The following is a 12,105-nucleotide window of genomic DNA, read 5'->3' as shown; positions in this document are numbered from 1 at the left end:
TATTTATGATACATTATTCATTCACAAAGAAAATTGGTGTCCTTAAAGGTTGGATTTTTCCTAATTTTTTTCAATTAAGGCATTAAGTTAAATTTCCAAAAGATGATTTTTTATTCCTCTTTTTAGTCAACTTTAGCATGGGTGTCTAAACTTATGCATAGCACTGTATATATATATATATATATATATATATATATATATACACAACACACCTGAACAAGCTAATAAAGGTCTTCAAAGTTCCTAGAGAGTTGCAGATAGGTGAAACGGTGGGTATAAACAGAACAAACAGTCATTAGCTTCTGTGTCTTCAGCAAGCGCTCTGTGTGAAACTGTCTCTGTTTTTTGTTGTTTGTTGTTTGTCCACAAGCATAAAATATCTAGACAGGATTATGGCGAGCAGACAGCTTTGAACAGTGTGTTTGTCCCTGCCCTCGCTTCATTACGAGTGGGGACACACGCGATTCATGTGTTGCTTATTTTGGAGTAGAGCATGCAAGGTCAGCTCTAGTAAAAGGGGGCCGACAGTGTTCATTCATAAATTCCCGAAGTGTAACATGCACTATCCAGAGTTTTAGCTCTGCTCCTGTTGACTTTCTTCTCGAAGGAAGAAAGTCAATAAGATTGACTCGATTCTGTGACTCGATCTCGGATCTCGCGTTTGCTGAGGCAGCGTGTAGATTATGGGTCTGCATATCGGCAATAATAATCTAGTGGCTCATCTCGCGTTTGCCGAGGCAACGTGTAGGTAATGGGTCCGCAATGTATAATTCCAATTAGAGAGCTCTCTAATTCAATTATTATTAGTAACAATTCCAATTAGAGAGCTCTACAATTCAATTATTACTGTTCTGGGATCACTTCAGGGCCGCACAGTTACATCTGTTGGCTCTCCGAACTCGTCCCCTTGTCAGTTGTTTACTCCCTGAATCACGGAGACACTGGCATACAGCTGGCCCCGGGGCATACGCAAAATGCGTTTCCCCAGTGAGCCTTCTTTTACAACACTGTGCTAAGTCAGGAACGAGTAGGAGCAGGTCTTCTTAGTTGCCCCTTAATGGCCCAACTGGACCTCGTTCCACGGTCCTCTCGACAGCCCCTTCCTGACCCATTCCTCTGAGACATCTCAGGGATGGGGCATCGTTGGCACCCGCACCAGACCTCTGGAAACTCCATGTCTCGATGCGAAGGTTCAGCTATCTACCTCAAAATGACTGTAGATACCATCACTTCTGCGAGAGCTCCCTCTAAAAAGTGAGGCTTGCTTACTACCTGAAGTGGAACCTGTTCGTTGTTGGTTTTCTTCTCACAGGAAGACCTCAATTGCTTCTGTGCTTCTTTCCTGCAAGATGGGTCGGAGCGAGGGCTGTCTCCCTCCACCCTCAAAATGTATGTTGCCTTTATATTAACGCACATCATGATGCAGTGGATCTAATCCGTGGGGAAGCACGATTTGATCGTCAGGTTCCTGAGGGGAGCAAGGAGACTGAATCCACCTTGCACCCCCTGTATACCTTCTTGGGACTTATCTCTGGTGCTACTGCACTCAGAGACCTCCCCTTGAGTCTGCAGGCAGCTGAGTTAAAAATCCTGTTTTTAAAGAAACAGTTCTCCTGTTTGCTTGCCTCTATCAAGAAGGTAGGGGACCTGCATGCATTTTCGGTCAATGAATCGTGCCTGGAATTCGGGCCTGCCAACTCTCACAGTATCCTGAGACCCCGGCCTGGATACGTGCCCAAGGTTCCTACCTCTCCCTTAAGACGGGACCAGGTGGTGAGCCTGCAAGCGCTGCCCCGGAGGAGGCAGACCCAGCCCTGGCTTTTCTCTGTTCCCTCCACCTTGCGGTTATACAGGACAGAATGCAAAGCCTCAGGGGCCTCATTTATAAACGTTGCGTACGCACAAAAGAAAGCGTATGCCGCTCTCTATGCAATAAGTGGTATTTATAAAAAGCAAACTTGACGGGAAAATGTGCGGTCCTTCACGCAAACTCTGACCCAGGCGTACGCACAAAAACGGGTGAAATGAGAAATGGTGATACCGTCGGAAGATGGAAGAAACACGTGAAAGTGTGTGAAACTGTAGACCGCTGTGTAAAAGAAATGGCAATACTGCCTCTCATAAATAACATGAAGACACAAAGCAAGTCTTACAATTTACAGCCTACACGAACACCTGTTTGATTGATCTGCAGTGTAAAACAAACAAAATTAAACGAAGATTACAACAGAAATGCAAATTAACACATATTTGCAAAAAGAAAAGTGAAATATGTTTTGGCATGTTATGCAATTCATCCTCATAACACATCTGTAGCTTGTCAGATGCAATCAAATGGATGGTAATAAAATGCCATGATGCCACCACAATGCTTCACGCTTTTTTGCATTGACTTTGATGTCCGACCATTTCTTTTTTATTTTGGCCACGGTCCGAGGTTGTGAGGCTGCAGCATTAACGGCGTCTGCGTACTCACGTCCTATGTTTCATCCGTACGCCACTTCTGACGCAAATCCTACGCAAAGTTTTATAAATGAGGCCCCAGGACCTCATCCAGCTCTTGTCTGTTATGAAGACCAGCAGAAGGGAAGGCTGTTTCCATGCAGAGGTTGGCCCACTGCATAGTGGTTGCCCAAGGTGCACCGTGCCCACCTGTGCATATGTTGTACTGCCTGGTGTTATTCTCCACATGTTACTTCCCTATGGGCATGATGTGGCTTCCACAGCGCATGCCTTCCAACAAAAGGTAACACTTTCCCAGTGGTCTTGTGACAGCAGTGACTTTCCTGGCCTAAGCCCTGTCCTATATCCGTCTCAATATGCTGGAGGATCAGGAGGCTTTTGTCTAGGCAATGGAAGGTGGCAGCACTAGTGGCGTTTTAATATGGATCCCAATCAGTCGACACGTCGACTACGTTGAACGTGAGCGACTGAAAGGGAACGTCTCAGTTACGTATGTAACCCTCGTTCCCTGAAGGAGGGAACGGAGACGTAGTCCCGTCGCCACTATTGCTGGACCACCGCTGACTCCGGGCTCTGCTCTGCCCTTCAGTGAAAAACAAGTGGTGCGTGCACCTTCCGTATTTATACCCGCGCTGCGAGGTGGAGTGTGGATGCAAAGCTCGCACGGCAGTGTGTGCATTGGCTCGTTTTATCAATAATCGAAGATGACAGTCTCCCTAAGCTTGATCCCAATCAGTCGACACGTCGTCTACGTCTCCGTTCTCTCCTTCAGGGAACGAGGATAACATACGTAACTGAGACGTTTTTGCGTCACTGATCACGTTATGATGTGGTGAATCAGGGACGGGTTATGACTTGCAAAGGCCCTGGGGACAATTATCTCCAAGGAAAGCACCATATGTTATATGTCCTTATCAAATTGCAAAATGCTACAATTAAATTAAAGGTATGAAGTGCAGACTTTGCTCACATGATCAGCCAGTGTTTTCAGAGTGGCTTGGATCACAATTTTTTACATTTTAAATCATAAGCGCACTAAAACATACTCAATTGCTCTCTCTAGGCCCATTTGGTTGGATCATTTAGAATTTAGGCAATGTTTTAAAATTTCAACTTATCTTCAACTTATGGAAAAGAGTTCTGTTTCCAATACCTTTCACATAAAGAAAGAAGCTCAAAGAGTGGTTCAAATAAATAAAACCATGGGACAACGGTTTTGGGGCCTTCGTATTCACACTGAGCCCAACAGTAACAGAAGTTTCCAGGGAGCCCTCATAGTCCGAGCCTTGTTTAAAAGGCCTTGCATATGCTATGAGACATATATTCAAGCATAAATAAACATTTTGATGGGTTTTCTAAACCCGCAGCATTAAACCCCAGAGCCCCCCCGGCCCTGTAATGAAATTCACTGGATTATTTGAGTATTTATTTCAAAAAGTGTTAAAATGCATGACTGTGTTAAAAGCCGATTTTTAACATTTTTAAATATACTGTAGAAGTGTACAAATGGCTATTGTAATGCAATTCATTTTGAAGTCTAAATAATATGTTTAAAAAGTTCATACTAAAGTACCCGAGAAAAAGTCAGCTGTGCTCAGGTCTGTAAACCGTACAGTAGCTTTGTTTTTTCAGTCCGTACCCATTTCGCCCCGTGGCTCAAAAGGGACGCAACAAAAATAGGGACACACGAAAGAGCCAAAATAGAACTAATCAGAAAGAAAAAAAACTATGTACAAGCTAATATTTTGTAATATTCAGTTCCTGTGAAAAATTGTGAAATACTGTTCCAGTAGGTGAAGTTACACAACAATATGCTAATTACACAACAATTATATTTGGATGTAATATTCAGTTCCAGTGAAAACCTGTGGAGTATACACAGGTGATGTGTAATGTCCAGTACCAGTAAACTCCACCCGCTGGAACGGTTTCTTACAGTAACTGAATATTACACCACATCTTCTGTTCAGTTTTGCAAACTGTCACATATTTATGGCCTATCCCTTATTTTAGAAATCTTTTTTTCTGTATATTGATTTATTGTGTATTGTTAAGATGAATACAACTGTCTTAAATTAATTGTTCTATGATTTGGTGATAGGGTGTGTAATGTATGGATGACATGAAACTGCATGTGGTTGAACTTAACCCGACACCGTACTTCGACTGTGGTTCGAAACCATTCTCCTATGGTGTTATTGAAGTAGACTGCACTGGTAGCCTTGTCATATAGGCGTTTATTGTCTTGATCAGGTTGGCATTGGTGTTGTATAACCTCATGGTAGCTAGGGCTGCACGATTTGGGGAAAATGTCATATTGCGATAATTGAGGTCAATATTGCGATTGCGATATGCGATATAATAAACAAATGGTTTCATGAGTCAACTTGCTTGGTTCTCAAGGAAAATAAATGCACACACAGATTAGTGATAATCTGCCTTAAGAAAAAAGTAGAGTGTTTTTCTCTGTTCCCTTTGTTCTTTGATTAACTTTAGCGACAGACATAATTAGTGGCTACTGTGTATTGTCCCTTTAAGACCAGCCGCTGTCAGAGACGCGGATCTCACACGCGCCTCATTCTCTCACGAGTCATCACAACTCTTCACGTTTATCATGAGACTGCTCTTATATTATGAAGATACTCGACAAAAAGACATTTGGGCATAATTGTGTGTGTTATTGTTCGTTCAAGCTCGAAAGAGAACTGTATTCTGGCATGCTGTTTTGTGCGCACGCACGATATTAGCGCGAGTCTTTCTGTGTGTCACAGTCTTGGCTTGCCATATACATGTGTGTTGTTCGTTCTACCGCGAGAGAGAACTTGATACTGGCGTGCTTCTATCTGTGGGTCGTGTGTGTGTGTGTGTGTGTCAGGAGGACATTCACAGGCAGCGCGTTCTTTTTTTTTTGTCTTATCGCGCATGAATGGTTTAAAAGCATTTGGATGAATAAGAGCAGGATCATGTAACACTAGCCAAAGGATGCCAAAAATTAACAGATGCTGCATTAATTGCGTTAACAGCGCTAATTTGTTTATTTAATATAAAATTGCAGCATTTTGCATCATATAATCGCGTATGCTTGACATCACGATTGCGATACGATTAATCGTGCAGCACTAATGGTAGCCCATAAAGCCATGCCAAACCCTATCGAATGCTTTTTGAAATCTATGAATACATGGTAGAGTTCTTGCTGATGTTGTAGGTACCTCTTGCAAATAGCCATTTGTACACTCCTATATTTAAAAATGTAAAAAATCGGCTTTTAACACAGTCATGCATTTTAACACTTTCTGAAATAAATACTCAAATAATCCACTGAATTTCATTACAGCGCTCTGGGGTTTAATGCCACAGGTTCAGAAAACCCATCAAAATGTTTATTTATGCTTGAATATATGTCTCATAGCATATGCAAGGCCTTTTAAACAAGGCTCGGACTATGAGGGCTCCCTGGAAACTTCTGTTACTGTTGGGCTCAGTGTGAATACGAAGGCCCCAAAACCGTTGTCCCATGGTTTTATTTATTTGAACCACTCTTTGAGCTTCTTTCTTTATGTGAAAGGTATTGGAAACAGAACTATTTTCTATAAGTTGAAGACTAAATTTTAAAACATTGCCTAAATTCGTTCTGTGATCTGTGATCGTTCTCTCCGTCACTCCGTCAGTAGCCCGCTTCACTCACAAAACCCAATTACAGATCAAATAAGGCTTTGGTGGGACAAAAAATCTTTTGGCGGCCGCCAAAAAAATTTCAATGTAGGAAAAACCCTGAGAACAGCACAAGAATCTCACAGACGAAACATACCGAGGTAAAAATTCTAAATGCTGAGTTAAAAAAAATAATAATTATAATGTATGATATAGGCTAGTTGTATATTCAAGCATAAATAAATATTTTGATGGTTTTCTGAACCCGCGGCATTAAACCCTAGCCCCTCAGGCCCTGTAATGAAATTAACTTGATTATTTAAGCATTTCTTTCAGAAAGTGTTAAAATGCATGTGTTAAAAGCCGATTTCTTTACATGTTTAAATAATGCAGTGTACAATTGGCTATTGTAATGCGATTCATTTTGAAGTCTAAATATGTTAAAAAAGTTCACACAGGCAGAGAAGAATCATGTTACAATCGTACACACAAATCCATAATAAATACCAACAGCACACGTAAAAACTACAGTTACACACAAGAGAATGTGATTTGTGTCTGTGACCAATCGGTTTTTGTTGCTCGTAGGCTAGGCTACTCGTGGTTTGCAGATGAAGTGAGGTGGTCACAATGCCGCCCGCCATGTCTTAGGCTACTTATTTAATAAAACTTTAAAAGCGGACAGCGCATCGCTCATTCCTGGGAATGCATTTGACATCGCAGCCTGACCTTGACTGAAATAAATATCCTACGCCAAAGTAGCCTACCTGAGAAAAACTCTCAGCTGTGCTCAGATCTGTAAACCGTACAGTAGCTTTGGTTTTTCAATCCGTACCCGTTTCGCCCTGTGGCTCAAAAGGGACGCAACAAAATTAGGGACACTTGAGAAAGCCAAAATAGAATGAAAATTTATTAACAACATAGAACTATACAGAAAAAAAAAAAAAAACTATGTACAAGGTAACAGTGAACAAATTCATAATCCGTGCACGCTTTCGCAATCGTTGTTTTGTAAATCGTTCTTTTGCAATAGTTGTTTGTAATATTCAGTTCCTGTGAAAAAATGTGAAATACTGTTCCAATAGGTGAAGTTACACAACAATATGCTGATTACACAACAATAATATTTGGATGTAATATTCAGTTCCTGTGAAAACCTGTTCCAGTTAATGGAGTAGGCCTATGTCAGGTGATGTGTAATATTCAGTAGGCTAAACTCCACCCGCTGGAACAGATTCTTACATTAATTGAATATTACACAACATCACCTGTTCAGTTTTGCAAACTGTACTCACAGATTTGTGGCTTATCCCTTATTTTAGAAATCTGTTTTTCTGAATATTGATTTATTGTGTATTATTAAGATGAATACAAATGTCTTAACTGAATTTTTCTATGATTTGGTGATAGGGTGTGTAATGTATAGATGACATGAAACCGCATATGGTTGAACTGAAACCCCTCCCCCTCCCCCTCCCCCTCCCCCAGGTCTCCGGTAGGCTATTTATTGTTGACAGGTATGCCGGATGTTCATTTGTTGACGTTAACACTTCTGGAGTTCTTAAAGACCCAGAGACAGACTGCACTGTCACAACCGGTCACAACACCTTGAGCAACAGTTATGGAGCGTTTTAATTTGCAACAACTTACTTCAGATATGATTAATAACTGGACGCCGATGTTTGCAGCCATAGTTTGCGGTATATGTGCGTTAATTCTCTTCTGGAAATGGAGAAATGAGGAGATTCAGAAGAAAATACTAAACGCACAGAAGAGACGTGATAAATCATTTCAACGGGCTGAACAAGCGGTGCAACAATTTCAAATACAGGTAATAAAAATCTAACATGCATCAATTATTAATGAAATATGAATTATGTAAAGAGTAAGTGTTTATGAATATGCATGTCATACATTTAGATCAAGTGAAGTCATGGTTCCCACGGCCACTGAAACTCTGAAAATATCATGTTGTCACTATATTGTGTAAGTTGTCACAGTGGAACCTGCCACTGCTGAATAGAATTTTTTAGCAAAATTTATGTTGCTGTAAAAGTGGAAGTGGTGACAAAAACCCATTGTTTTTTCTATTATATAATAATACATTTAAAGCAAATTAAACACAATTAAATAATTTATTAAATTAAGAGATCAATCCATACAATTTTAATAAATTAATAAAATTAAAACAAACTAAATGCGTCAACTTTCCTCCATCTGACTTTTATGGAGAACAACCCTCAGTTTATCTTCACTATATTGTTGACTTTTGACCTAATGTATGTGAGTGTGGTGTTATTGTGTTCATCTTAACAGATATTATATTACAAAAAAATATTATGATACTGGAAAACTTCCCCTATATATTTTTTAACTAAATGTTTGGAAATCAACATAGAAAACCACCTCTATATAAGCATTTGTTTAACTGGATTTTTGCCTCAAGTTAGGGAGATCAAGCCACTGTGACAACTAGCCCCAGTCTCCCCTAGGTGAATATGTAAACATCTGATGTTTGTTTCTTGCATCTTTCCAGAACCCAGACTTTGAGAGCAGTTCAATAGTATCTCTGTCTTTGTCGGAGCTCACTGGGAAACTCCAGGACGGCTCCCTGCAGCCGGATGCTGTTCTACATGCTTACATGGAAAAGGTTGTGACTGCGGCCATATTTTACCTGTCCATAATTCTTTATGGGATTTATGAGTTTATTCCCAGCTTCAGAGATTTACTTTTGCTGTCTTTTCTAGATGCCATTTATTTACTAATAGTTTTAATTTTTAATTTTAATTCTCATATTATAAATTATAAATTAATTAATAAAGTTACCTTGACCTTGAGATGTAAAGGCGCAATTGCGTGTAATAAAGTCAGAATAGTGAGATATAAAAAAAGAGGGTATTTTTTTCCTTAGAACTGGACTTTATAACTAGCAATTGCGAGTTTATATCTCACAATTTTGAGAAAAGATGTCAGATCTGCGAGATGTAAACTCGCAATTGGGAGATAAAAAGATAAATATATATATATAATTTTTTTTTTTTTACTTTGGGATGATAGAAAAAAGTGCAGAAAAAATAATGCAAACAATAAGCAATTATCAGCGCTTATTGTTGAGGTCTGTTTGAATGAAACCACTTGGTATCACAAACTGAGATGTGTAATGTCACACTTCTAAGGCTCTGGAAGTGAACAAGAATCTGAACTGCAGCACTGAGATCTTAATGGAGTCTGTGGAGCAACTGACAGAAATCAACACTCAAAAGAAAGGTCTTCTGTATGGAGTGCCGATCAGCATCAAGGACAACGTTGGATATAAGGTCAATATGAGAGAACAGAGCATTACGCAGGTGAAGACAGGTGACTTCCTGTTTGTGGTGTACGTAACTTCCTGTTTGCATGTGCAGGGTCATGATTCTTCATGTGGTGTTGTGGGTAAGTTGGACCAGCCTGCGGTCATGGACAGTGTGGTGGTTACAGTGCTAAAGAAACAGGGCGCCATCCCGTTCATCAAGACCAACATACCACAAAGCCTTCTCAGGTGAGTAAACACTGCACATCATTCCTGTGGGAAAAACCTGGTGATGTCAGATGATTTGCAGGCCAAGATGAGCCATGGGAATGAATCTTAAGCCAATGAGAGAGTATGAAGAGACCATGCAGTTAGCAACTCTTTTACTGGAGCTTAGTCAATAAAGTTAATTTGTATTTTTCTGACATTATTAATGACAGTAAGCACCTTTATCCTCCAGTTGGTAATGTGAAAACTTATTTTTATTACAATGGGAAAAAATTATATATTACTTAAATTGTAAAGATATTATTGCGATACTCCAAGACATAAGGTAAAAGGTTAACAAAAAAATTAACTATTGATTAAAATGCTAAATTTGGTTATACATTGGGGGTGGAAATGAATATGGCTTGGACTTGGTGCTGATAACCCAATGCACAGGACAAGAGTGACACCAGAATAAAAATATTCATGATTCTGAAGCTGAAAAAACAGAATTATTTTAGACGAATATGCTTGCACTCTGTCACTGACTAGATATATCAAAAATAATACTTTTTACTAGTAACAAGACATTTGACATTATCAGGACCCTCACATGATCCTCCATTGCATTATTATACATTATATTCAACATTATATATAGTAGTTTAATGTAGTACTGACACTAAAACTCTGTAAACTTGAATTTTTTCTCACATAGTAATTTTCATTTTGGGTGAACTATACACAATACTTATTGTCACTATCCACGAAACATATTGTTGCATTTTTATATTGCAATATATTGTGACGCAATATATTATTACACCCATATTCAATTGTATCCAACCCAACCTCTCTGTATATGTATCGACTGTAGTTATGACTGCAGTAACCCCATTTATGGGCAAACCTTGAACCCCTGCAACCTCCAGAAGACGCCTGGCGGTTCATCTGGAGGAGAGGGAGCTCTGATCGGAGGAGGCGGATCTATCCTGGGCATTGGCACTGACATTGGAGGGAGCGTTCGTATCCCATCAGCCTTCTGTGGGATTTGTGGATTTAAGCCCACATCGAAGAGGATAAGGTTCGTATGTGTCTTTGGTCACATTTGTGTGAGGAGACTGTATATGGTGAGGAAAAGTTTAATTTTCCAAAGCAAAGGGTTCACAGCAGTTCTTGCTACAGTAAATAACAACAAAGCTTTTAAAGATTCTGTCAGACAAATAAGTGTTTTATAAAATGCCTTGTGCCACCTCAAGGTAAATTAATGGATGTTGAGATTTTGCTATGTTTAAACGCTAACAGGGTTGATGTTTCATGATGTTGAGCCATTACTAGCCTTGTGCTCAAGGTCACGACACTACAAGGTGTTTATTAGAAATATAATTTAATGCCCATATTGCCATATTGTTTACTATAGAAAATCAAGGTAACGGAGTTGATCATTTAAGAGACAAATCTAACAACATTTGAAAAAACATGTTAACACATTTACAGCGTACAGGTGTCACTTCATAGTAATGATGATGTCATAATTTTTTGTGTGTAAATTATGATTATGATTAAGAACACACAATCTCATAATCAAGAGTATGATTATGGTCATTAAGGCATAGTTATAATGGAAACAGGGTGTATGCATAACATAGGAAAACAACTTAAAGTATTTTGAATAATGCATTACACTCACCTAAAGGATTATTAGGAACACCTGTTCAATTTCTCATTAATGCAATTATCTAATCAACCAATCACATGGCAGTTGCTTCAATGCATTTAGGGGTGTGGTCCTGGTCAAGACAATCTCCTGAACTCCAAACTGAATGTCAGAATGGAAAAGAAAGGTGATTTAAGCAATTTTGAGCGTGGCATGGTTGTTGGTGCCAGACGGGCCGGTCTGAGTATTTCACAATCTGCTCAGTTACTGGGATTTTCACGCACAACCATTTCTAGGGTTTACAAAGAATGGTGTGAAAAGGGAAAAACATCCAGTATGCGGCAGTGCTGTGGGCGAAAAAGCCTTGTTGATGCTAAAGGTCAGAGGAGAATGGGCAGACTGGTTCAAGCTGATAGAAGAGCAACTTTGACTGAAATAACCACTCGTTACAACCGAGGTATGCAGCAAAGCATTTGTGAAGCCACAACATGCACAGGGCTTAAAGTATTCCGTCGGGGGGCCGGATTTCCGGCTTGAAGGCAGGTCCGGCCTCCGTCGCAGGCAAAATTTATTTATCAGGCTGCAAATTACAGTCGGAAGCACTTTAATCTGACTTGAATAACACACCGGTCCCCTTCAACCTACCTGTCACCACTATTGCCACCCGCTGGAGAACTCGACTGTTATATACAGTATTTGTCCTGATTTTCCGTGCATTTGTGGAAAAAAAAAAACTCGCCTTTCCCACACTTCTAACGGTCCCTGAATGCATCTCACACGCAGCCTCGCTCTAACGTGCTTCTCTCGGAAACCAAAACAATGACTACGCGGATGC

The 12,105-nt window shown here is 39.8% G+C and overlaps 1 protein-coding gene across 1 annotated transcript in view; it reads left to right on the top strand.

Annotated features, from left to right (window-relative positions):
- Window positions 1-1,132: 1,132 nt before the first annotated feature.
- Window positions 1,133-12,105, top strand: part of LOC308699640 (fatty-acid amide hydrolase 1-like) — a gene marked incomplete at both ends in the record, with an annotated part of 28,957 nt that continues 17,984 nt past the window's right edge. The window contains 6 exons of the mRNA XM_081380536.1: window positions 1,133-1,254; window positions 1,350-1,773; window positions 8,654-8,767; window positions 9,294-9,434; window positions 9,522-9,655; window positions 10,491-10,697. Coding sequence (XP_081236662.1) covers window positions 1,133-1,254; window positions 1,350-1,773; window positions 8,654-8,767; window positions 9,294-9,434; window positions 9,522-9,655; window positions 10,491-10,697 — 1,142 coding nt within the window. The remainder of the gene's footprint in view (window positions 1,255-1,349; window positions 1,774-8,653; window positions 8,768-9,293; window positions 9,435-9,521; window positions 9,656-10,490; window positions 10,698-12,105) is intronic.

The sequence above is a fragment of the Scardinius erythrophthalmus genome, assembly GCF_964197995.2.
Source record: "Scardinius erythrophthalmus genome assembly, chromosome: 12".
NCBI lineage: Eukaryota > Metazoa > Chordata > Actinopteri > Cypriniformes > Leuciscidae > Scardinius > Scardinius erythrophthalmus.
The sequence above is the reverse complement of the archived record's forward strand: the minus strand, read 5'-3'. Positions and strand labels throughout refer to the sequence as shown.